General features: G+C 43.5%; 1 protein-coding gene across 2 annotated transcripts in view; it reads left to right on the top strand.

Moving 5' to 3' along the window:
• The window catches only part of LOC143299458 (phospholipid-transporting ATPase ABCA3-like), a 98,514-nt gene that overhangs the window by 35,049 nt on the left and 37,446 nt on the right, over nt 1-26,019 (top strand). For both annotated transcript variants that reach the window (XM_076612674.1, XM_076612673.1), the window contains 11 exons: nt 592-773; nt 2,199-2,330; nt 2,774-2,891; nt 3,192-3,346; nt 5,167-5,322; nt 8,746-8,956; nt 11,007-11,256; nt 16,824-17,263; nt 18,805-18,980; nt 19,980-20,351; nt 22,858-23,172. In XM_076612674.1, the coding sequence (XP_076468789.1) occupies nt 592-773; nt 2,199-2,330; nt 2,774-2,891; nt 3,192-3,346; nt 5,167-5,322; nt 8,746-8,956; nt 11,007-11,256; nt 16,824-17,263; nt 18,805-18,980; nt 19,980-20,351; nt 22,858-23,172 (2,507 nt within the window). The remainder of the gene's footprint in view (nt 1-591; nt 774-2,198; nt 2,331-2,773; nt 2,892-3,191; nt 3,347-5,166; nt 5,323-8,745; nt 8,957-11,006; nt 11,257-16,823; nt 17,264-18,804; nt 18,981-19,979; nt 20,352-22,857; nt 23,173-26,019) is intronic.

A 26,019-nucleotide genomic window follows, 5' to 3' on the forward strand; every position in this document is an offset into this window, starting at 1 on the left:
TTGTCAGGCATCCACTTAGCAGATGTGGTGCAGCTTCTCTGAATTTGTCTGAATGTAGTGACGCCTCCTTGAGGAACTGAAACTGAAGTATGATGATGAAGGGGGCTTAGTATGATGATGAAGGGGGCTGGTTGTAGTATGATGAAGGGGGCTGGGTGTAGTATGGTGATGAAGGGGGTTGAGTGTAGTATGATGATGAAGAGGCTCAGTGTAGTATGATGATGAAGGGGACTCAGTGTAGTATAATGATGAAGAGGCTGAGTGTAGTATGATGATGAATAGGTTCAGTGTAGTATGATGATGAAGGGGACTGTGTAGCATAATGATGAAGAGGCTCAGTGTAGTATGATGGTGAAGAGGCTCAGTGTAGTATGATGATGAAGAGGCTCAGTGTAAGATAATGATGAAGTGGGCTCAGTGTAGTATGATGATGAAGGGGGTTCAATGTAGTATGATGATGAAGAGGCTCAGTGTAGTATAATGATGCTCAGTGTAGTATGATGATGAAGAGCCTCAGTGTAGTATGATGAAGAGCCTCAGTGTAGTATGATAATGAAGAGCCTCAGTGTAGTATGATGATGATGCGGTTAGGGAAGGGGGCTCAGTGGGACGGCTTCACAGAGCCAGCCAGCGTGGACGACAACTTTTCCCTGATGCACGCCATGGTGATGCTTGTGATGGACACTGTGATCTTCTTCATTCTCACCTGGTACCTGGACAATGTGCACCCTGGCACCTATGGTGTGCCCCGGCCCTTGTACTTTCCCTTCCAGGTATGTATGGTGTGCTCTACCCATGGTACTTTCCATTCCAGGTATGTATGGTGTGCCCTACCCATGGTACTTTCCCTTCCAGGTATGTATGGTGTGCTCTACCCATGGTACTTTCCATTCCAGGTATGTATGGTGTGCCCTACCCATGGTACTTTCCCTTCCAGGTATGTATGGTGTGCCCTACCCATGGTACTTTCCCTTCCAGGTATGTATGGTGTGCCCTACCCCTGGTACTTTCCCTTCCAGGTATGTATGGTGTGCCCTACCCATGGTACTTTCCATTCCAGGTATGTATGGTGTGCCCTACCCATGGTATTATCCCTTCCAGGTATGTATGGTGTTCCCTACCCATGGTATTATCCCTTCCAGGTATGTATGGTGTGGTACTTTCCCTTCCAGGTATGTATGGTGTGCCCTATGGTACTTTCCATTCCAGGTATGTATGGTGTGCCCTACCCATGGTACTGGTATGTATGGTGTGCCCTACCCATGGCTGGTACCTTGGTACTTTCCCTTCCAGGTATGTATGGTGTGCCCTACCCATGGTACTTTCCCTTCCAGGTATGTATGGTGTGCCCTACCCCTGGTACTTTCCCTTCCAGGTATGTATGGTGTGCCCTACCCATGGTATTATCCCTTCCAGGTATGTATGGTGTGCCCTACCCATGGTACCCCTTCCAGGTATGTATGGCATGTCCTGCCCATGGTATTTCCCCTCACAGCAATGTATGTACCATGGTACTTTACTGTCCAGGTGCTTAGTGAGTGACCAAGAAAGTAATCATGACAAATACCAAAAGGGATCAGGTCACATTGTATGAATGCACCCTCTGTGTGTAGTAAATCTGAAATTTCATTTACTTCCAGGTGAGCAGTCCTCTTTGTCTGGTTTTAGGTGAATTGAGAATGGCGGAATAGAAGAGTAGTTTAGGTTGGGGTTTTAAAATTTTTTGTTTCTGTAATAACTGTACATTTATTTAGTGCTTTCAACCAGTGTTAAATAATATGCAAGTCAGACACAAACCACAACGCACAAATACACTCAAACATACACATGCACACACAGGTGCACGCACTCACACACACCCACACATACATCCACACGTACACACACGCACATGCTCACATGCACACACACACACATGGAGGAAATAGATGTGGATCCATACTACAGCTAATGAAGTTGAACGCTGTGATTAAGAAGAGTCACGGTCTGCTTGAAAAGGAATAGTTTCAGACTTGTTTTAAAGAATGTGAGAGAGGGACTGTGACAGACTGACAAAGGCTGTGAATTTTAGGTTTGTACGGCTGAAGAACTGGGAGCTCTTGTGCGATGTTTCTCTGTAGATAGGAAGAACAGAAAAACAACTCTAGAAACTTCTGGATCTCTTAAAAGTAAATTGTTTTTCATGTGTCATAATGCAGCCATCATACTGGTGTGGGTGTGGACGGCAAAAGAGATTGCATAAAAAGACAGGTGGTGCCACAGGTGACCGTCACTTCGAGCGTGAGCCGAGCGGTCTGCCTGTGGGCATCAGTATGGTGCATTTGAGAAAGGTGAGCGACTGTGTGTGTGCACAGTGTGTGCTGTTCTCCTTCTTTCTGTCTTTGTGTTCAAGGGGGATTGACAGAGAAATGATGAATTACAACAGTGAGATCAACAATCCATAAATATCAAATACATGTTTGTGTGGTGTGGGTTTGTGTGTAAATGTGTGCCCACGCATGCTTGTCAGCTGGTTGTGCATGTGTGTTTGTGTGTGTAGGAGTGTTCTTATGATTGTGTTTGAGTTTGAGAGACAGTCTTTTGTGTCAAATCTGTGTTTACAATAGGAATCAGATAAGTGTAACTTATAACTGCTCCTGAGTTTGTGGTGGGTAGATATATTATTTTGTGTGCATTTCAGAGAGAATATTGTGATGTTCTCACTTTGATATGACAGTCATGACTGAAAATGTATTTCTTTGGCCTTACATTTTGGTTGCTGGAATGTCTTAAGGTGTTTGACAACAAAGCGGCGGTGAAAGATTCCACCCTGACCATGTATGAAGGCCAGATCACCGTTCTGCTGGGTCATAATGGTGCAGGGAAGACAACCACCATGTCCATGCTGACAGGTGCTCTCCCTTAGTGTTTATTCTGTGTGTGTGTGTGTGTGTGTGTGTGTGTGTGTGTGTGAGAGAGAGAGAGAGAGTGTGTGTGTGTGTTTGTGTATCTGTGTGTGTGTTTGCTTGCACATATGTGTATGTGGGTGTTGCACGTGTGTGTGTGTGTGTGTGTGTGTGTGTGTGTGTGTGGGCATGTGCCTGTCTTGACAGTCTGTTACCTTGTCGCAGTGTTTCTATCAGCCCTGTAAATGTGAGAGGACATGAAATTAGTGAATGCTTCCCATGTAGACTGCTCTTGTTGATTTTCAGGGTTCATTCCCCCCACGTCCGGAACAGCCTACGTCAATGGCTACGACATCCGCACAGACATCACCAATGTGCGCAGTAACCTGGGCCTCTGTCCCCAGCACAACATTCTCTTCGATACTCTCACTGTTGATGAACACCTCACCTTCTTTGCCCGGGTATGTGCTATACCCATTATGTACTGTTAGAATCTGTTCAGTTGTTGCTTTTCTTGTTGTTATTGTCTTTTTGCAAGCTGAAGAGGAAGACAGAAAAAAAAATAGTGGACTGACAACATTGCAGAATGGACAGAAAAACCATTTGCACAGATCCTGGCTTTGACACAGGTCTGGAGGAATCTGGTGTTCAGTTCTTCTGCGAGGTGACTCAAAGACACTCCACAGAGCTGAGGGAGAAGAAGAAGGGTCATGGTAGGGAGGGATGGTGGGAGTATTTTCATATATAAATGTAACTCCCAGTCCATTTTCCACCTCAGAACCAACTTCAAGACTCATCTGTTCAAAACTGCCTTTGATTAATTAGGGTGTGTTGTGTGTGTGTCTGTGTGTATTTGTATGTATACATTGTATACAGTTGACTACGCATAAGTTGACTCCTGGGGACCAAAAAAAATAGTTGACTTATACAAGGGTAGACCTGTCCACACCTTGGATAAGTTGACATTTTCTGGAAGTATTATCCTTAGAATGGAAAGTCAACCTCTGTCAACAGAAAGACCACAGAAAATAAGGTTGTGATAAATGTCACCATTCTGCCTCTGCATTGCATTGATACATGCGTGTTAAACATTATTTGGGTATTAGATTTATCTGTTGGTTATTTAACATGTATTGGTTTATGTAATTTGTGGACCTCGGTTGAACGTAGGTGATAACAATTTCAGTTAAAGTTTTGGGTATGCATGTTAAATTTTTCTTTGCTTTTTTGTGTGTGTGTTTTGACTTGCTTGCATATGTTCCACGTTAGTTCACTGGTCCATCATTCGTTTTTTTAGTTTTCAACTGCATACAGTGCTTGCACTTGTGTACAGTTTTATATATTGCTTTGCTTGCTTGTGTGTGTTTGTGTGTAATGGTTTGAACTGGTGTTTGAAATGGCAAAATGTATTGCATTTTCATGCATTCAAGTTAACGGTGATCAGGGGAATAATTACCAGGGGAATGATTGTTTCCTCCTACATTGACTATGATGTGGCAGTTTTTCACAACATTCATGGTTTCAGCCCAGAAAGTGACATGAGTGTTGACTAATGACAGGGAGGGGGAGATTTACCTGGGCACAAAAATTTGGTTGATGTGTGGGAGGAATCCACTTACATGAGGTTGAGTTTTAAGCAAAAAAATTTACAGAGATAAAGGAAGCTGTCGGCCAAGGCCAAAGAAAGGTGGTGGCTTACCTGATGAGTCAGCTTAAAGGAGATCTGCTTGAGTGGGGATGATTGTAGTTTGCTGTATTGTACTTTGCATGATCTACTTTTGATGCATTGTCAGAGTTTGTAATGTTTTCTCACTTGGTAGGTCAAACCTGCATGTCTTGATGGATGGTGTAAAGAATTGTAATATGGTCATATTTGAAATGATGTTTTGTAAGGCACTTACAGAACAGTTATTTGATTCAGCAATATATATATATATATATATATATATATATATATCTACTCACTATATATTTTAAGTTATAATGGCACATAATTCACCATAACATAGGATCCACCAAGCTGCAGTTGTTGATTTTAGCTCCCAGAAACAGATTCTGCGTCTTTTCGATTGAATGCAGTCTCTGTGTGGTTTAAAACTGAAAATTCCCTTTCTGTATGTGACCCAAAAATCGTGACAAATACTAGAAGAGATCAGCTCACATTTTGTGAATGCAGCCTCTGTGTGTCCTAAATGTGAAACATCACTTTCTGTGTGTGACACTAAACGTAACCATGAGTGGAGATCAGCTCATGTACATTTTCCATGTTTGGCACCGACAGCTGAAGGGCTGTCCACGGTCAGAGATCCCAGCGGCTGTGGCCCACATGGTCAAGGAGGTGGGGCTGGAGTCCAAGAGGTCTGCCCAGTCACACACCCTGTCTGGCGGCCAGAAGCGCAAACTGGGTGTAGGCATTGCCCTGATCGGGGGATCCAAGGTAAGCTTTTTGCTGTTGGGGAAAGAGACGGGGGCTGGCATGTTTGTTGACTGTCATTGCTGTGCTGGCTTTTTGTTTGAGTTGGTTTGGGTTTGAACAGAATTTTGTTCAAGCTTGAATTGATAGTGGAAAGACGGGCGCAATAGCTGAGTGGTTAAAGCGTTGGACTTTCAATCTGCGGGTCCCGGGTTCGAATCTCGGTGACGGCGCCTGGTGGTTAAAGGGTGGAGATTTTTCCGATCTCCCAGGTCAACATGTGTGCAGACCTGCTAGTGCCTGAACCCCCTTCGTGTGTACACGCAAGCAAAAGATCAAATACGCACGTTAAAGATCCTGTAATCCATGTCAGCGTTCGGTGGGTTATGGAAACAAGTACATACCCAGCATGCACACCCCCGAAAGCGGAGTATGGCTGCCTACATGGCGGGGTAAAAACGGTCATGCACGTAAAGGCCCACTCGTGTATATACAAGTGAACGTGGGAGTTGCAGCCCACGAACGCAGAAGAAGAAGATAGTGGAACAGGGGAATAAAAAATGAGCAACGACAAGCTGTGGGTTATGGCGCGTTGAAAACGGTTTTGTTTGGTTTTGTTCTGTGTTTGTGCTGTTTGCTGTGTGTTTGGTTTTGTTCTGTGTTTGTGCTGCTTGCTGTGTGTTTGGTTTTGTTCTGTGTTTGTGCTGCTTGCTGTGTGTTTGGTTTTGTTCTGTGTTTGTGCTGCTTGCTGTGTGTTTGTGTGCCTTGCTTTGTTTTGTATTTGTGTGTTTTATTTTGTTTTGTATTTGTTTATGTGTCTTGTTTTGTTATTTATTAGTTTGTATGTGTGCCTTGTTTTGTTTTGTTTCATTTTATATTTGTTTGTGTGCACAACACAGACATACTGAGTGGAAAGCCAGCGCACTCAATTCTTATTCCAATTTTATACTGTTCCCAGTGTTTTTGTTTTTGTGCACACATACACAGAATGGAAGGGCAGTACACTCACTCATTATTCCCATTTCAAAGCATAACCTCCTCCTTTTCCGTGATTTGTGTTGGGAGTTAACAAAGGGATATGGCGCATTCAGAACTGATATCTTAGTGACAGGGCCAAAGTGAAGTGATTGCCTCCCTTCCCTTAGAATAAAGACAAACAATCAGAGGGAGTTGTTATCTGTTTCGTTTTGAATACAGTTCTAAAGTATTCAAGTTATATTAATGCAAAGACTCTCTGCTTTGATATCATTTTAGACCACATTTGGAGATTATAAGTTTTTTTTGTGTTTATTGGATTAAGCCAAAATACTTATCCATGTTTTGATTTATCCTGTCCATTGGCCATCTACTTGATCTTTTTCTTCTTCTTGGTTTGTGGCCGCAGCTCCCATATTTGTATGTATACCAGTGGGCTTTTATGTGTTTGATCGTTTTTACCCTGCCATCTAGGCAGCCATACTCTGTTTTCGTGGGTATCTACTTGATCTAGTCAGAGTGTGTGATCCTACACAATTGACAAAAGGAAAAAAAAGAAGGGACATATTTCCAAACCAGAGGCACAGATTTTCTTCTTCTCTTTTTCTGATGTAGTGCCTACTGGTGGTACTGTTTTGTGACTCCAAATTGGTACCATAAACCATTCAAGTCTTATTGAGAGGCAACATCAAAGGCAAACCGCGTTGTTGGAGTCATCTGAAGGTCCTTAGACTACCTAACACCAGCAACTTTCGTCCAGTTGTTCAAGGGATTAGTCAGACTACTCCTGGAGTACGGTCACTGTGTGTGTAAGCCAGACGAGAAGAATCAGAAAGGTCTCAACTCTGAAGTGGAAAACGTCCAGAGGAGGGCGACCAAAATTTTTGGCCCTCTGAAGGACCTCCCGTACCCCGAAAGGCTATGTCGGCTGAAGCTCCCATGTCTGGAACACAGGAGAAAGCAGGGAGACGTAATTGAAGTCTACAAGTACCGACATGGCTTCTGCAAAGTGTCATGCCCTGACTTCCACGTCGCCATGAATGAGCTGAGATCCACCAGAGGCAACTCCCTGAAACTTCAGAAACCAACGCACCGTCTCAACGTGCGGGAAAACTACTTTGCAAACAGAGTTGTGAACCTCTGGGACAGCCTCCCAGATGATGTGGTAACGGCGCCATCGGTAGACACCTTCAAGAGAAGACTGGACAAGCACTGGGCTGTACTACCTTCAATGTACGACCCAGAATGCCTAGCCTAAATTGTTAAAACAAGTGATCTGATTGGCACCATCCTCAAACCACCCAGGCCAATCAGTTTCAGTTTTGAGAACCTGAACATGGTCCTATGAAAAAGGACATGAATCTTGTAACATCAAAGTCAAGTCAAAGTCAAAGTCAAGTGATACTGGATTTGGCTTTACGTTGCTGATCTGTATGGAATCAGTCACATTACTAATGAGTTGGAAGAAAACAGAATTTCAGAAGCAATATAATCAAACCGAGAAATAGACGGGCACAATAGCTGAGTGGTTAAAGCATTGGACTTTCAATCTAAGGGACCCGGGTTTTAATCTCGGTAGCTGCGACTGGTGGGGAAAGGGTGGAGATTTTTCCAATCTCCCAGGTCAACATATGTACCTGCTTAGTGCCTGAACCCCCTTTGTGTGCTTACGCAAGCAGAAGATCAAATACGCACATTAAAGATCTTGTAACCCATGTCAGCGTTTGGTGGGTTATGGAAACAAGAACATACCCAGCATGCACACCCCCGAAAATGGAGTATGGCTGTCTACATGTTAGGGTACACGTAAAAGCCCACTTGTGTACATACGAGTATCTGGTGTGGACTGTATGTTGAGAGCTTATGCACTAAATTCAGACCCCACAATTCCCTTGTTCGGAGAAGGCATTTCTGAAGAACTGGTTACAAAAGTGTCCCCCATCTTTTTATATTTGCTTGTGTACACAAGACACAGACACACAGCATGGAAGGAATGGAAGGCGATGTGCACAACACATAGACACACAGCATGGAAGGAATGGAAGGCAATGTGCACAACACATAGACACACAGCATGGAAAGAATGGAAGGCAATGTGCACAACATATAGACACACAGCATGGAAGGAATGGAAGGCAATGTGCACAACATATAGACACACAGCATGGAAGGAATGGAAGGCAATGTGCACAACACATAGACAAACAGCATGGATGGAATGGAAGACAATGTACACAACACATAGACACACAGTGTTGAAGGAATAGAAGGCAATGTCCACAACACATAGACACACAGCGTGGAAGGAATGGAAGGCAACTGCACTCGCCCATTATTCCCATTTCATAGCCATACCTGCATCCACTTTTTTGTATTTTTTGTGTGCACAACACATGGACACACAGAATGGAAGTGCTCCACAATTTCAACATCCCCCCCCAACCCCCCTCCCAACTTTCTCCACATGTGCAGATTGTGATCCTGGATGAGCCGACAGCAGGCATGGACCCTGGGGCACGGCGCCAGACATGGGACATCCTGCAGCGCCACTGCAGAGGGCGGACAATGCTGCTGTCCACCCACTTCATGGACGAAGCAGACCTCTTGGGTGACCGCATCGCCATCATGGCGGAGGGTGTGGTCAAGTGCTGTGGCACCTCCCTCTTCTTGAAGAAGCTCTACGGTAGGCTGACGTCAAAGGGTCCACTAGAATAAAATTGAAATAAATGAAATAAAGTGCTGTGGCACCTCCCTCTTCTTGAAGAAGCTCTATGGTAGGCTGACAGCAATGGGTCCACTAGAATAAAATTGAAATAAATGAAATAAAGTACTGTGGTATCTCTCTCTTCTTGAAAAAACTCTACAATAGGTTGATGTCAATCTGACAACTTAAAAAAAAAAAGAAAAAAAGAAAATGTTGTACTCCTTCAGTGTAACTAACATTTGGATCGTCATTATGGCAGATGGCATGGTGAAGTGCTGTGGCACCTCCCTCTTTTTGAAGAAACGCTGTGGTAATAATAATAATGGTTATCCTTCGGTTCCAAGGAAGATGTCACTGTGTAGCTTTATATGCACACGGAAGTGGCTGTGCAGCTCACACACACACACACACACACACACACACACACACACACACACTCACTCACTCACTCACTCACTCACTCACACAAACACGCACTCTCTCTTTCTATCACACACACACAAGCAGGCATGCACTCGTGCATGCATCAAATAAGTTGCTGGATCCCTGTTACATAGCTCAATTGGAATGTTCCTATAGTGTGACTTTGCTACTGGTACTGTTGCTTTGGTTTCTATTTAAATTGATCATTGATGGCTATCTATACAGGTATCCACATCAGTCCATCAATGATGACAAGAGCAGGGTACCTATATAGGTATCCACATCAATCCATCAATGATGACAGGGTCAGGGTACCTATATAGGTATCCACATCAATCCATCAGTGATGACAGGGGCAGGGTACCTATATAGGTATCCACATCAATCCATCAGTGATAACATGCAGTGTACATATATAGGTATCCACATCAGTCCATCAATGATGACAGGGGCAGGGTACCTATATAGGTATCCACATCAGTCCATCAATGATGACAGGGCCGGGGTACCTATATAGGTATCCACATCAATCCATCAATGATGACAGGGGCAGGGTACCTATATAGGTATCCACATCAATCCATCAATGATGACAGGGGCAGGGTACCTATATAGGTATCTACATCAGTCCATCAATGATGACAGGGGTGGGGTACCTATATAGGTATCCACATCAATCCATCAATGATGACAGGGGCAGGTTACCTATATAGGTATCCACATCAGTCCATCAATGATGACAGGGCCGGGGTACCTATAGGTATCCACATCAATCCATCAATGATGACAGGGGCAGGGTACCTATATATGTATCCACATCAATCCATCAATGATGACAGGGTCGGGGTACCTATAGGTATCCACATCAATCCATCAGTGATGACAGGGGCAGGGTACCTATATAGGTATCCACATCAATCCATCAGTGATGACAGGGGCGGGGTACCTATATAGGTATCCACATCAATCCATCAATGATGACAGGGTCAGGGTACCTATATAGGTATCCACATCAATCCATCAGTGATAACATGCGTTGTACATATATAGGTATCCACATCAATCCATCAGTGATGACAGGGGCGGGGTACCTATATAGGTATCCACATCAATCCATCAGTGATAACATGCAGTGTACATATATAGGTATCCACATCAGTCCATCAATGATGACAGGGCCGGGGTACCTATAGGTATCCACATCAATCCATCAATGATGACAGGGGCAGGGTACCTATATAGGTATCCACATCAATCCATCAATGATGACAGGGGCAAGGTACCTATATAGGTATCCACATCAGTCCATCAATGATGACAGGGGCGGGGTACCTATATAGGTATCCACATCAATCCATCAATGATGACAGGGGCAGGGTACCTATATAGGTATCCACATCAGTCCATCAATGATGACAGGGGCAGGGTACCTATATAGGTATCCACATCAATCCATCAATGATGACAGGGGTGGGGTACCTATATAGGTATCCACATCAATCCATCAGTGATGACAGGGGTTGGGTACCAATATAGGTATCCACATCAATCCATCATTGATGACAGAGACAGGTTATCTATATCCACATCAGTCCATCAATGACAGGGGCAGGGTACCACTTGGTGATGGTGAAAGGGCCACAGTGCGACGAGGCTGAAGTAACGGCTGTGATACAGAGCCAGGTGGCGAGGGCTACACTGGAGAGCCATATGGGGTCGGAGTTGTCTTATCTGCTGCCGAAGGAGGATGTATCGCTGTTCCCAAAACTGTTCAGGGTGATTGAGCGATGGGGTGCTGAGCTGGGCATCACCAGTTTTGGGGTCACTGCCACCACCATGGAGGAGGTGTTCCTCAAGTAAGTGTGTGTGTGTGTGTGTGTGTGTGTGGGTGGGTGGGTTGGTTGGTGTGTGTGAGTGTGAGTGTGATAAGTTCATTTGTGTGTGTTTGTTTTATCTCCATGTATGTGTGTCTGTATTTTTTATCTCCTTATGTGTTGTTTTTTTATGTGTGTGTGTGTGTGACACATCTCCATCTATCAGTAATGTGTATCTCTTTTACATTATCTCTGTCTCTGGAGACTCAGTCATTATTTGTGGAGACCTCAATGCAAGATCCAAGCTATGGGACCACGGAACACCAACCCACAAGGACTCGCACTTGAAAGAATGATAGGGGAAATTCTTCTTAGCCCATTAACAACTACATCCCCAACTCCCCTTGGAACAAGACAAGGGGACAGTGACAGTGTGATCGACATCGCTCTAACATCTCCAAAATTCAGAGCAGAAATGAATGCAGAGACGCTTCCACACCAAGGCAGTGACCACCTCCCGGTAGTTTTCAGTCTACAGAAACTGTCAGACAAACGCTGCATGAAACCGCGTGATCCATTTCAGTATGAAACCAAAGAGACAACCGTCATCGAAAAATTAAGACGCAGAAGAAACAAAAGAACGGCACTGAACAGGATGCAAACTATTCAGCCCCCATGGTGGAATACCGACACAGAGAGAGCCTGGATAGAAAAACATGCGGCTGTCAAACTTTGGCAGAAAGAAAGAACAAAACCATCTCCAGACAAAGATACTGAAACAAAAATGAAAGAAAAAACTAAACAGTTTGAAACCATTGCTCAAGAGGCCAAAAATGACAAGTGGAAACAGTTTTGCGAGGCACTCAGTTATGACTCAACATTGACAGAGTTCTGGCAATTTTATCGTCGCATGGAAGGGAAAACGTGCACAACAACAACCCCAGACATGGTAGACACTGATGGAACCAAGCTTAAGACAAACGAAGAAAAAGGATCCGCCCTGCTCAAACGTTTCATACAACAGAGTGATCAAAGAAACTTAGATGAGAAAAAGAAATATGTTGAGGAGTTAAACCAAACCCTTATGCAGACTGGACCTGATGATGACTTGACAATAGATGATCTAAATGAAGCAATAGCTAAATGCAAGAAAGAATCTGCCCCTGGCCCAGACAAAGTTCGCTACTCGGACATCAAGGAACTATCGGAAGAAGACAGAAGCAAACTTTTCAATCTATATCAAAACAGTTTCCACAATGGACATGTGCCGGAGGACTGGACACACAGCTTCTTAAAACCCATACCAAAACCAGGAAAGGACCATCATCAGGTAAGCGGCTACCAGATCCTAACCATGCAAAACATCGCTGGAAAGCTCATGGAACGCATGATAGCCAGGAAACTTGCAAGGGATCTTGAACACAGGCACATTCTCCCTTCAAATCAAGGTGGTTACAGAACAGGCAAGTCCACATGGGAAAATGCAGCTGCTTTTGCATATGAGGTGTATGAAGGATTTCAAAGGAAAGAAGAAACACTAGCAGTAGCAATCGACCTTGAAGATGCCTACAATAAAGTCCAGTTTGCACACCTCATGGAGCTGCTGCTAAGGTATGGAGTAAGTTTGACACTGACAAGATGGGTAGCAGCAGCGCTTCAGGAAAGAACCGTCGTCCTATGCCTTGGAGATTGGATGTCTGCACCTTCTAAACTATCCATGGGACTGCCACAAGGGTCTCCGCTCTCTCCTGTCCTCTACAATGTCTACACGAAGGGCCTTGCAGACTTAAACAACAATGGAATAGCTCGGGTGCTTACTCTTGCGGATGATGGCCTGGTCTTCAAAACTTCGAAAGATGCTCAGGAAAGAACCAAAGCCGTCCAGAAACAACTAAACAATATTGCTCAATGGTGCAAAGACACAGGATCTTCCATCAATCCAGCGAAAGCCCAAACGTTGCTGTGTGAACAACAGAACCGCGAGCAAAGCACCACCTTCTGTGTCATTCGATGGGATTCAGATCGAGAAAACTGAATGCCTACGCTACCTAGGAATGCACTTCGACAGGATGCTGACCTTCAGAAAACATACGGAAAATACTGTTCTCAAATGCAAAAAAGGCCTTTCAGTCTTAAAGGCAATTGCAACCAAAGGTATTGAACAACGCCACCTCTTCCTGCTATACCAATCACTCGTCCTCAGTGTGATCGACTACAGACTTGGGCTAACAACACCGTCTCAAAGCAACCTCCTAAAATTAGAAAGAGTACAAAATGAAGCTATGAGGCTGATCCTTGGAACAACAAAAGACACGCCCACAGAAACCATGCGATACCTGCTTGACCTTCCTTCAGTGCAAGCCAGAAACAAGTTAGAACAGGTCAAGACCTACTTCAAAGCATTAGAAAACCCTCAAAACCCACTGCATGACACAGTCAAAGAACCAAAAGGCAGCCGTCAGGGCGAGGAAGATCATGGATGGGGCAAGCAGAAGACACAATCCAGCTAGTATGCCGACTACAAGACCTGAAAGAAACAAAAGAATGGGAGAAAAACCCCGAAAACCTCAACCATCTATTCAACACAGCCATTTCACCCACTCTAGGAAGACATTGTCGGGAATGGCCAGAGGGCAAAACTGATGCGGAAGTGAAGCTACTCATAGAAGAAAACAGTAAAGAAGAGGACATCATCATATACATAGATGGCTCAGTCACCAAAGACCAATCCGGTTGGGGATTCACTGCGAAACAAAATGGAAAAACAGGGAAGAGAATGCTGCCTACAAAGTCACAACCTCCAGCCTAACGATGGAAGTTGAAGCTGTGACACATGCCCTCCAGTGGCTATCGTCCATCCATACGCCCGGAAACCAACATGCCATGATTCTAGCAGACTCAATGAACCTCATACAGAAAATTGAAAACGGAATGGGAAGCCCAGAGTGGCATAAGGCAATGCGCAACTTTCAGATAAAAAAACTCACATGGTCATACTGCCCGGGACATGCAGGAGTTAAGGGAAATGAGCAAGCTGACAGACTTGCTGGTAACGCAACACCAACGAGCGGCCTACATCTAGGAAAATCGGAAATCCTCAGAAAAGTCAAAGAATATCAAAAAGAACAGGTACAAGGCCATCACACCATCGATCGCCTCAAAGAAATAAAAGCAGAGAGCGGGAGCGGCCGTAAGTCTAACATGAAAGGTAGAGCACGATGCTTTGCAAATCAAACAAATATCGGCATCATTTCCAAACCAACATTGCGCAAATTTCTTCAAAACAGAACAGAGTCTCTGTGGGCTTTTTCAAATACAGTAGACTGAGCAACACACTAGACGCCACATTCTTGGCATCAGAGATCTTTTCCCATCCCTCTTGCGGCCAATCAGTGGCAGCCTCTGTGCGTGTGTGTATGTGTGTGTTTGTGTGTATGTGTGGGTCTGTGTTTTTGAGTGCGTTTGTGCATGCGTGAGAGTGTAAGTGTACACAAGTGTCAGGAGAGTTCTGTGCATGTGTGTGTGTGTGTGTTGTGTGTGTGTGTGTGTGAGAGGGAGGTGGGGGTGCAGGGAGGAGGTGAGATAGAGGATGAGGTATGTGAGTGTATGCATGCCTACACTGTGGGAGCATCAGGATATTGGAACATATATTTTATATATATCTTTGTATATATGTGTGTGGGGTTGGGGGTGGGAGATATGGGCGTGTGTGTGTGTGCTTGTACAAGTAAGTGTTCATCTGTGAGTGTGAGTGTGTGTGTGTGTGCGTGTGTGTGTTTGTGTGTGTGTGTGTGTGTGTGTGTGTGTGTGTGTGTGTGTGCCGTGGAAGCTGCAATACATAGACTAGAAACTCCCAGTGTGTAGAGGAGGGGGTAGAGGAGGTGCAGGGAAATTTGTGGTGTGTGTGTGTGTGTGTGTGTGTGTGTGTTGGAGCTCATGTACGTTTATATGTATTTGACTGTGCTTTCATATCTATGAAACTGCGTTTTGGGGGCATATCTGTTATGCGTGTATGTGTGAATGTGTGTCTTCATGTTTTATATTTATTTGCTTATTTATCATCATTGTTGTCTTATTTATTTAATTATTTATTTATTATTATTATTATTTTATCATTATTTTCATTACTACTACCTTTTTTTTCATCATAATATTTATTTATTTATGTATGTACGCTTATATATATATATATATATATATATTTTTTTTTTTTTTTTTTTTTTTTTCTCAAGGCCTGACTAAGTGCGTTGGGTTACGCTGCTGGTCAGGCATCTGCTTGGCAGATGTGGTGTAGCGTATATGGATTTGTCCGAACGCAGTGACGCCTCCTTGAGCTACTGATACTGATACTGATACTGTCTCTAGCTCTCTCAATCTCTCCATGTGTCTCCATACAAAAAAACCGAAATGTCTTATACTCACCACCAGATAGAAACGCCAAAACTTTTCACACAACCTTCCACCCCTTCCCGTAAATGGTCAACAAATAGAAGAAGTTGATAATCATAAAATTCTTGGAGTCATCATTGATAACTTATCTTGGTCCAGTTATATTATGTCATTATGCAAAACTGTCCAAAAAGATTTATCAGCTTTCCAGAATTAAACATTTTCTTGATTTGCATTGTCGAAAATTATTCTTTTTGCCTTATATTGAATCACATATTAACTATGCGTCAACGCTTTGGGATTCAGCTAGCGATAATATACTAAAACCTTTACTAAGTCTGCATAGACGAGCTCTTCAATTAATCCTTCTGAAATCTTCATCACTGACTGCTGACGACTACAGACATTTAGATGTTCTTCCCCTAAAGCTTAAACTTAAATACAACAAAGCACTTTTTATTTTTAAAATCATGTCTAATTATGCTCCATCTTTGAGATATAGATTTCCGATGATGCTAGTCTGTCAGACCTACAAGATTAAGATCCCAATTCCAAGAGTAGATCTGTTTAAATCAGTCTCATTTATTCAGGAGGCTGTTTATGGAACAATGTTTCATCCAATTTTAATGTTCAGAAAAGCATTCGAGAATTCAAAAAACATTACCATACACACCTTATGGACAAATTTCAACAATCCTACTTAACTTGACTTTGTCTTATTGAATACGCATATATAGTTTAATTGTATGTCTAACCACTATCGCAGTACTTAATGATATACAACCACAATCAGTGTCCTGCATACTTTGTGTGTGTGTGTGTGTGTGTGTGTGTGTGTGTGTGTGTGTGTTGTTTGTTTTTGTTTTTTGTTTGTTTTGTTTTTGTTTGTTTTGTTTTTTGGAGGGGGGAGTGGGCGAGGGGGTGTAATTTTTTTTTCTTCATAATATGATGTTTGTATCAGGATTGTGCACATGTGCCTGTTTAAATGTGTATGTGAATGTCATGTCCTTATTTCTACATCTCTTTGTTACTTTGTGGATGTTTTGATTCATTTTCATTTTCTATTTGCCCTGAGGGCTGCATGAAAAAAAGCACATGTATGCTTATTCCACTTCCCTCAATAAAAAACTTTGTTCGTTCGTTCTCCCCCCTCAGTCTCTCTCTTAGTGTGCTTGTCACTATTTTGTATCAATAGTGATGGCAGAGATGCCTGTTACCAGGGTGGGCGCCAGTAACGCAGCACATGACGACAATGAACCCAGTAACAAGGCCCTAACTTCACGACCAAAGATACCTGTTAACAGGAGGGGCTCCAGTGGGGTGGATGACAGCAACACTTTCACCGGTGTGGGCGAGTCCAGTGACAGATTTGTGAGTGGTGTGTTGGGAGTCAGCACCAGCAGGAGCAGTAATCTGATTCAGTCCGGTAACGCCAGTGCTTCTGCCAGTGGTGTGTTGGGAGTCAGCAACAGCAGGAGCAGTAATCTGATTCAGTCCCGTAGTGCCAGTGCTTCTGCCAGTGGTGTGTTGGGAGTCAGCAACAGCAGGAGCAGTAATCTGATTCAGTCCCGTAGTGCCAGTGCTTCTGCCAGTGGTGTGTTGGGAGTCAGCAACAGCAGGAGCAGTAATCTGAATCAGTCCGGTAACGCCAGTTTGAGAGGTATATGGGTGTGTGTGTGGGGGGGGTATGGGGTTGGGGAGGATGGGAGTTTTAGTTTCAATTTCTTTTTCTCAAGGAGGCATCACTGCGTTTGGACAAATCCATATACGTGACACCACATTTGCTAGGTAGATGCCTGACCAGCAACAGCACCCAGCGTGTTCAGTCAGGCTTTGAGCGCATGCATATGTATGCATTTGTGTGCCTATGAGAGTGGATTCCTTCTACATAATTTTGCCAGAAGGCAACGCTTTTGTTGCCATGAGTTATTTTTCAGTGCACCATGTGTGTGCTGCACACAAGACCTTGGTTTATCATCTCATCCAAATGACTAGATGCTCAGTTTATTTTCCAGTCAATCTTGGGAGAAGGGCGAGAGTGGGATTCAAACCCAGACCCTCACGGACACTGCATTGGCAGGTGACCGTCTTAACCATTCTGCCACCTTCCTCAGGAGGATGGTAAATGTGTGCCTTTGTGGAAAGAGATGTCAGGAGCAAAGAAGAGGAATGGGGAGAATGTTTGTGTTGGCATGGAAGTGAGAGGTAGACATTCATACGGGTTCAGTCAGCTTACTTTGTGGACACAAAACCATTATGTGTTTATGTACAAACATGTGTGTGTATGTCTGTGTTTGTGTGTATGTCTTTAATTATATATGTATATACATGCCTGACTCAGTGAGTGAACAAGTAAATGCATGTCTGCAATCACTACACGCATGGATCCACCAAGTAAATGTATGTCTGCTCTCACCACACACATGGATCCACCAAGTAAATGTATGTCTGCTCTCACCACACACATGGATCCACCAAGTAAATGTATGTCTGCTCTCACCACACATGGATCCTACAAGTAAATGTATGTCTGCTCTCACCACACATGGATCCACCAAGTAAATGTATGTCTGCTCTCACCACACATGGATCCTACAAGTAAATGTATGTCTGCACATGCTACACACATGGATCCTACAAGTAAATGTATGTCTGCTCTCACCACACATCGATCCTACAAGTAAATGCATGTCTGCTCTCACCATACATGGATCCTACAAGTAAATGTATGTCTGCTCTCACCACGCATGGATCCAACAAGTAAATGTATGTCTGCTCTCACCACACACATAGATCCAACAAGTAAGTGTATGTCTGCTCTCACAACACACATGGATCCTACAAGTAAATGTATGTCTGCTCTCACCACACATGGATCCTACAAGTAAATGCACATCTGCACACGCTACACACATGGATCCTACAAGTAAATGCACATCTCCACATGCTACGCACATGGATCTTACAAAGTAAATGCACATCTGCTCTTACCACACACATGGATTCTACAAGTAAATGCACATCTGCACATGCTACACACATGGATCCTACAAGTAAATACACATCTGCGCACACTACACACATTGATCCTATAAGTAAATGCACATCTGCTCTCCACACAGGACACACAGGACTGAATCCAACAATTTAACGTGTGTCTGTACACACCACACACATGAATTCCCCAAACTTTTTTTTCAGCCAAGATGGCGCTGGACAACAGCTACAGTCGTCTGAGCGGTATTAAGTTGAACCTGTCGCGCTTCTGGGGCATGTTTGTGAAGAAGGCCATCCACACCAGGCGCAACCGCATCATCTCTGCTGTGCAGCTGGCCCTGCCTGTCTTCTTCACCATTCTTGCCATCCCATCCGAGAAGGTCAGCACTGTGGAGTGGTGGCCCAGTGGTAATACGCCCTCTAGGAAGCCAGGGAATCTGAGCTAAACAGGTTCAAATCTCACACTTGCCAGCATTTTCTCCTCTTATGCTAGTCATTTGGATGAAACAGTAAACTGACGCCCCTTGTGTAACATGCACTTAGTACATGTAAATAAAACAACAGAGTATTGTCCCGAGCAAAAATTCTGTAGAAAAATCCACTTTGATAGGAAAGCAAATACATCTGCGGGCAGAAAAAGTAAAAAAAGGTGGCACTCTTGCTGTAGTGATGTGCCCTGCCGAGGGAGAGCAGCCCTAATTTCACACAGAGAAATCTGTTGTGACAAAAGAACAGGGTATGCAATACAATACTTCTAGCTCCTGCAATTTGAACTTGAGGGTCTTGTGTTCAATCCTAGGCAGCATCTACTGGGTTATGGGTGGACATTAGCTACAGGGAGTCGTCCCAGTCAGTCCTATTTCTAAGAGTCAGTGATGTGTCCTAGCGAATCGGTGAAGTTAACATGTAACATTTCAGCTCTGTGACCAAGCAGCGGTTTAGTGCTTCCCCAATATTTTCTGTGTGTGTGTGTGTGTGTGTGTGTGTGTGTGTGTGACCCAGTTGGCTGTCCTCATAATGAAACATCAACCAGTTGTAAATACACATCTTTTCTATAGAAAAAACAGGTATTTTGTGAGACACCAAGCATCGTCATCAATACAGATTTAAGTGTTGGCCACAGATTTGTAACCAAAATTTTTCTTCACACATTTAAGATTATTTTCCTGTGCTGTTTGTTTGATTGGTTTGTTTTGAGACTGAAGCAGATTTAGAATATCTGCAAAAAGTGGTTGAGGTAGGCTGTGTCACCAAGTTTGTTGGTATAAGTGTAACTGGATATTCACTGTCGGACGTTTCTGTCCACAAGAATACACAACTCATAGAAGATGCCTTCTATATCAGCTGTTGATCTCCTTGTGATCTCTGACCCCACCCAGGCAAAACACCAAGCAAACAATGAAGTATCATTGGACCTGACCCTGGAAATGTTTAACAGTACCTGCTCGGCCTACACTTCGGGGATCACCCCCACACCTTACAGCCTTGCCCTGGCCACAGGCTACTCCTCCCAGTTCTCTGGGGATGACCAAATCCAAGCCATTGACCGCAAAAAGTTTCCCAAGGTCACCGATTTTTACCTGGCACAGGCAGAAGAACTGGGGCTGTCCACGTACAATAAGAAGGTGGTGATCGGGGCGCAGTTTGAAGCGGATGGGTCTCTGGTGAATGCGACAGCGTGGTACAGTGGGCAGCCCTTCCATGCCATGCCTGTGTCATTGGCTTACTTCATGAACGCCTTTGTCAGAGAGGTGAGGAGAGCAGGGAGGGAATGACTTTTTTTCCCTGCATATCACAATTATCATTTTTGTCAGTATCTTCTCTCATAGGGTTCATACACTCCTTGAAATGTGTTGAAACTTCTTGATTAGTGGGTACCCATTTTCAAGGCCCTTGAATCCTTGAAAACCCTTGAAAATTGAGTCATCAAAATATGTATTTGCTACTTAAAAGATAGTGATTTTTTTTTTTTCTGTTTGTTATTTGAAACACTTAGAAAAAATCAGACAAGTGTCATTGAGACATAGCTCAGCAAAACCACTTAGGAAATGTGAAAAGAGTTTAGATCTGTTTTCCCCTGTAATCCCAAGCCTCTTACCTGTTTTGTGCTAGGAATACCTGTGTTTGTCTGCAGTCATCCAACCTCTTACCTGTTTTGTGCTAGGAATACCTATGTTTCTCTGCAGTCATCCAACCTCTTACCTGTTTTGTGCAGAGAATACCTGTGTTTGTCTGCAGTCATCCAACCTCTTACCTGTTTTGTGCTAGGAATACCTGTGTTTGTCTGCAGTCATCCAACCTCTTACCTGTTTTGTGCTAGGAATACCTGTGTTTGTCTGCAGTCATCCAACCTCTTACCTGTTTTGTGCTAGGAATACCTGTGTTTGTCTGCAGTCATCCAACCTCTTACCTGTTTTGTGCAGGGAATACCTGTGTTTGTCTGCAGTCATCCAACCTCTTACTTGTTTTGTGCAGAGAATACCTGTGTTTCTCTGCAGTCATCCAACCTCTTACCTGTTTTATGCAGGGAGTACCCATGTTTCTTTGCAGTCATCCAACCTCTTACCTGTTTTGTGCTAGGAATACCTGTGTTTGTCTGCAGTCATCCAACCTCTTACCTGTTTTGTGCTAGGAATACCTGTGTTTGTCTGCAGTCATCCAATCTCTTACCTGTTTTGTGCAGAGAATTCCTGTGTTTGTCTGCAGCCATCCAACCTCTTACCTGTTTTGTGCTAGGAATACCTGTGTTTGCAGTCATCCAACCTCTTACCTGTTATGTTCAGGGAATACCTGTGTTTCTCTGCAGTCATCCAACCACTTACCTGTTTTGTGCTGGGAATAGCCAAGTAGTTGGATTTTCAATCTGAGGGTCCCAGGTTTGAATCTTGGTAACAGCACTTGGTGGGTAAAGGGTGGAGATTTTTCCGATCTCCTAGGTCAACATATGTGCAGACCTGCTTGTGCCTGATAACCCCTTCGTGTGTATACACAAGCAGAAGATCAAATACGCACGTTAAAGATCCTGTATTCCATGTCAGTGTTTGATAGGTTATGGAAACAAGAACATACCTAGCATGCACTACCCTGAAAACGGAGTATGGCTGCCAACAGGAAAACCTGTTTTCCTCTGTAATCTGATACCCTGCCCTGTTTTGTGCTAGGAATACCTGTTGTCCTCTGTAATCCCATACCCTGTTCTGTTTTGTGCTAGGAATACTTGTTGTCTTCTGTAAGCCCGTACCTTTTTTCTGTTTTGTGCTAGGAATACCTTTTGTCCTCTGTAATCCCATATTGTGTCCTGTTTTGTGCTAGGAATACCTGTTGTCCTCCATAATCCCATACCTTTTTCTGTTTTGTGCTAGGAATACCTGCTGTCCTCTGTAATCCCATACCCTGTCGTGTTTGTGCTAGGAATACTTTTTGTTCTCTGTAAGCCCATACCTTTTTCCTGTTTTGTGCTAGGAATACCTGTTGTCCTCCATAATCCCATACCTTGCCCTGTTTTGTGCTAGGAATACCTGATTCCTCTGTAACCCCATACCCTGTCCTGTTTTGTGCTAGGAATACCTGTTTTGTGCTAGGAATACCTATTGTCCTCTGTAATCCCATGCCCTGTCCTGTTTTGTGCTAGGAATACCTGTTTTCCTCTGTAATTCCATACCAGTTTTCGCATAAAATACACCAACATTTTCCCAGTTTTATGCTAGGAATACCAGTTTTACCCTTTAATCCTCTAACTTTTTTCCTGTTTTGTGCTAGGAATACATGATTTTGCCTAAAATCGCCTAATCTTTTCCCTGTTTTATGCTGGGAATACTTGTTTCTACCTATATCCCCCTAACCTTTTCCTGTTTTGTGTCAGGAATACTTGTTTGTACCTATATCCCCCTAACCTTTTCCTGTTTTGTGACAGGAATACTTGTTTCTACCTATATCCTCCTAACCTTTTCCTGTTTTGTGTCAGGAATACTTGTTTCTACCTATATCCCCCTAACCTTTTCCCTGTTTTGTGTCAGGAATACTTGTTTCTACCTATATCCCCCTACCCTTTTCCCCGTTTTTTGCCAGGAATACATGTACTCCCCTATAATCCCCTTACCTTTTACCTGCTTTGTGCAGGGCATGTTACCGTTCCCCATAGGTTTAATTTTTTTTCTCTCTTTTTTGTGTATACAGCAGATGTGGTGTAGCCTGCATGGATCCATCTGCACACTCTGACACTTCCTTGAAACTGAAACTTAAAACGACTGTGGGCAGATAGCAGGAGAGGGCCACCGTATCACGACAGCCAACTACCCCATGCCAAAGAGCAAGGAGGATGCTGCCACTGATGCACAGAAGCAGTCACTGTCTGGGGGCTTCACCATCAGCTCCAACTTGCTCTTCGGCATGGCCATCCTCACTGCCTCCTTCTGCCATTTCCTCATCCGTGAGCGACAGACTGGTGCCAAGCACCTGCAGGTGGTGAGTGGGGTGGGCCCCCTGGCATTCTGGTTGGCTTCCTTCGCCTGGGACTTAATCAACTACCTCATCCCTTGCCTGGTGTTGATCGGCGTGTTTGCCCTTTATAAGGTGAGGGGGAGGATGGGGTGAAGGGATTGTTGGGTATGGGGTAGAAATGAAAAGAAACGGAAGTTTATTCAGTTTAGAGCCTAAGCCTCTTCCTCATGGGGGTTACACAAATGCTGTGGGAGAAAACAACATGACAACCACTTGGAATGGAAGATTAATGGCCCAAACAGGAAAAGTGCAAGAACTTTTACATGAACTCATATAGTATGCCTGGCACATTGTAAGACTGTGATGGATAGGTCTGGACGAACATCAAACAGAAGGACATGTTCTCTCCTTCAGTGGAGACCTGAACAAACTCATGAGTGGAGTATGATTCCATGTCAACATCAAGAACATCAATAACTTGGTCTATTGATGCTGCCCAATATCCTGCAGGATTGCTACCTTCGGACTGCTGGCAGCATCTTTCAGCTTCATTGTACAAGCCTATGCTCTGACCTCAGACTAAGATGACAAGTGGAGGAATTCGACACCCAGCTCCAAGACATTTTTGACAGAACAGACAACTCCTACCAGAGTTTGCTAGCTACAACAGTATGATTCTGGCCAACACTCTTAGGGAGCACAGGGCTTCGTGGTTCTGGACATAGCATGCGCCTGGTAGATTCAGTCACAACCAGATCAGTTACATCCATTCAGGCAACAACAGAGCAAAGACCAGGATGTTCACTGGTGGAGACATTGGAAGTGACTGAAGTGACTGTGATCTTGTTATCATGAACTTCAGAGTCAAACTCAAGAAGATTAACAAACCCAGAAACACCAGATCAAACCCAGTCTAGACAGATTGAAGGATCCTTCAATTTGGGAATACTTAAAAGCAACAATTGGCAGAAAGTTTGCACCACTGCTAGCGCTTGATGACCATGTTGAAGTGATAATCACCACCTTCAACACAGTCAGGACTAAAGCAGCCAGTACATTGGTAGGAAAATACCACCAACAAAATTCAGCCCAGGGTCACAGCGGGGAATTGGGACTTGTGAGACGTGAAAGTCATTTATTGTCCACATAGCAATACAGCCCTCAGGACAAGGGGGATATCATATTAAGCATATTGTTGCACCGCTTGAATGGTTCTAACATCACACACACACACACACGCACACACACACATGCGCGTGTGTGCACGCAAAATACATACTTAATAATGCACACACTCACATGCGTACAGATACATACATGAAACGTGCGGTTAAATGTGGATCATCTTTGGATTAGTTGTCATTTTGTTCCATTATCTTTTTTCTCACAAGCATTGCTTCTGCTATGAATCTAGCTAGAGCTTTCAAAGAGTTTTCATTATCATTCGAAATAATACTCACAACATGATTGTGACTCGGATTACCAAAGAAAGAATTTATCATACTACAGTTTTTTCGTTTATCGTCGTATGCGGTACAATGACAGAGAAAGTGAATTTCATCTTTCATCACACTCGCGCATGACAGACACACATTATTCGCATCTTTTTCGCTGGAAAACCAATGCTTGAAGTTTTTTTTAGTCCACTCACTCTCAGTCTAAACCTGATGAGGCTATCCCTATGCCATTTATTTGTTACACATGATAAATATTTTTCTGCCTGAAAGACGCTTTTAAAGGAATAAAACCACATGTATTTATCGTTAGCTCCTAGGTGTGAATGCCAGTTTTGCTTATAGCATGAGATAAGCCTGTCTTTAAATTTACTTATGAAACCATGCTCATATCCAACCTCTTGACTCAACCAAACTATACCAGACCCATTCTCACTCAGTAATTTATGAATGCTCGATACCCAATTAAACTGACCAGATTCATGTTTTGATAGGAGCATTTCATAGGCCTGTCTACATAGTCACAACATTGGTAAAGCAGTGAGTTTTAACCAGTATTTAATGCATTTTATATATGTTCTGATATATAACAGATATCTTCCTGTTTCCCCATATACTAATTTATTAGATGTATGTAAAGGAACACAAAGGAATCTTTTTATTGCAAAAGTATGCACTTTTTCAATCTACTTACAATCTTCGTGTAACCCCCATATTTCAGCTGCATAAGTTAAGAGTGGTTCTATCTGTGAATCAAACATTTTCCAAAACAGATTTATGTCCATAGTCTTAAGTTTTTTTAAGAGGTTTCTGTATTTCCATGACCCCCCCCCCCCCCTTTTCCCTTTTCTACAAACTTCTGACAAAGCTATACTAATACTTAATTTTGGGACATGTATGACACAGAGACATGAAGAATGCTAGGTACACAACCAACAAAATTCAGCCCTGGGTCACAGCGGGGAATTGGGACTTGTGTGACACAGAGACATGAAGAATGCTAGGTACACAACCAACAAAATTCAGCCCTGGGTCACAGTGGGGAATTTGGACTTGTGTGACACAGAGACATGAAGAATGCTAGGTACACAACCAAAAGAGCAGAGTACAAAGAGGTCAACGAAACGATTACACAAGGCATGAAGGCAGCCAGCAGGAGAACTGGGTTGAAGAACAGTGTCATGAAACACAAGACTGTCTGAAAAGAATAACAGCATGGGGGCAGTCATTGTTGTGAAAGAGTTGACAAAGCAAAGGCAGTCCAGAGTCAGCATGATACAACGGAAAGAAAGGAATTGTCAGCGACTAGTTCCACAACACAGTTGGGGTCTGTCAATGGTGTCTTCTATCCCATATACTCTTCAACATATTCCTGGTATGTATAATGACTGATGCCTTGGAATGACACTCTGGAACTATCAAATTCCGAGGATGTACCATCACATACATCTCCAATTTGCAGATGATATTGATGGACTGGCAGGCAGTGAGGAAGAACTAGAAAAAGTGGTGAACTGCTCGGATA

This window comes from Babylonia areolata, chromosome 25, assembly GCF_041734735.1.
Source record: "Babylonia areolata isolate BAREFJ2019XMU chromosome 25, ASM4173473v1, whole genome shotgun sequence".
NCBI classification, from domain to species: domain Eukaryota; kingdom Metazoa; phylum Mollusca; class Gastropoda; order Neogastropoda; family Buccinidae; genus Babylonia; species Babylonia areolata.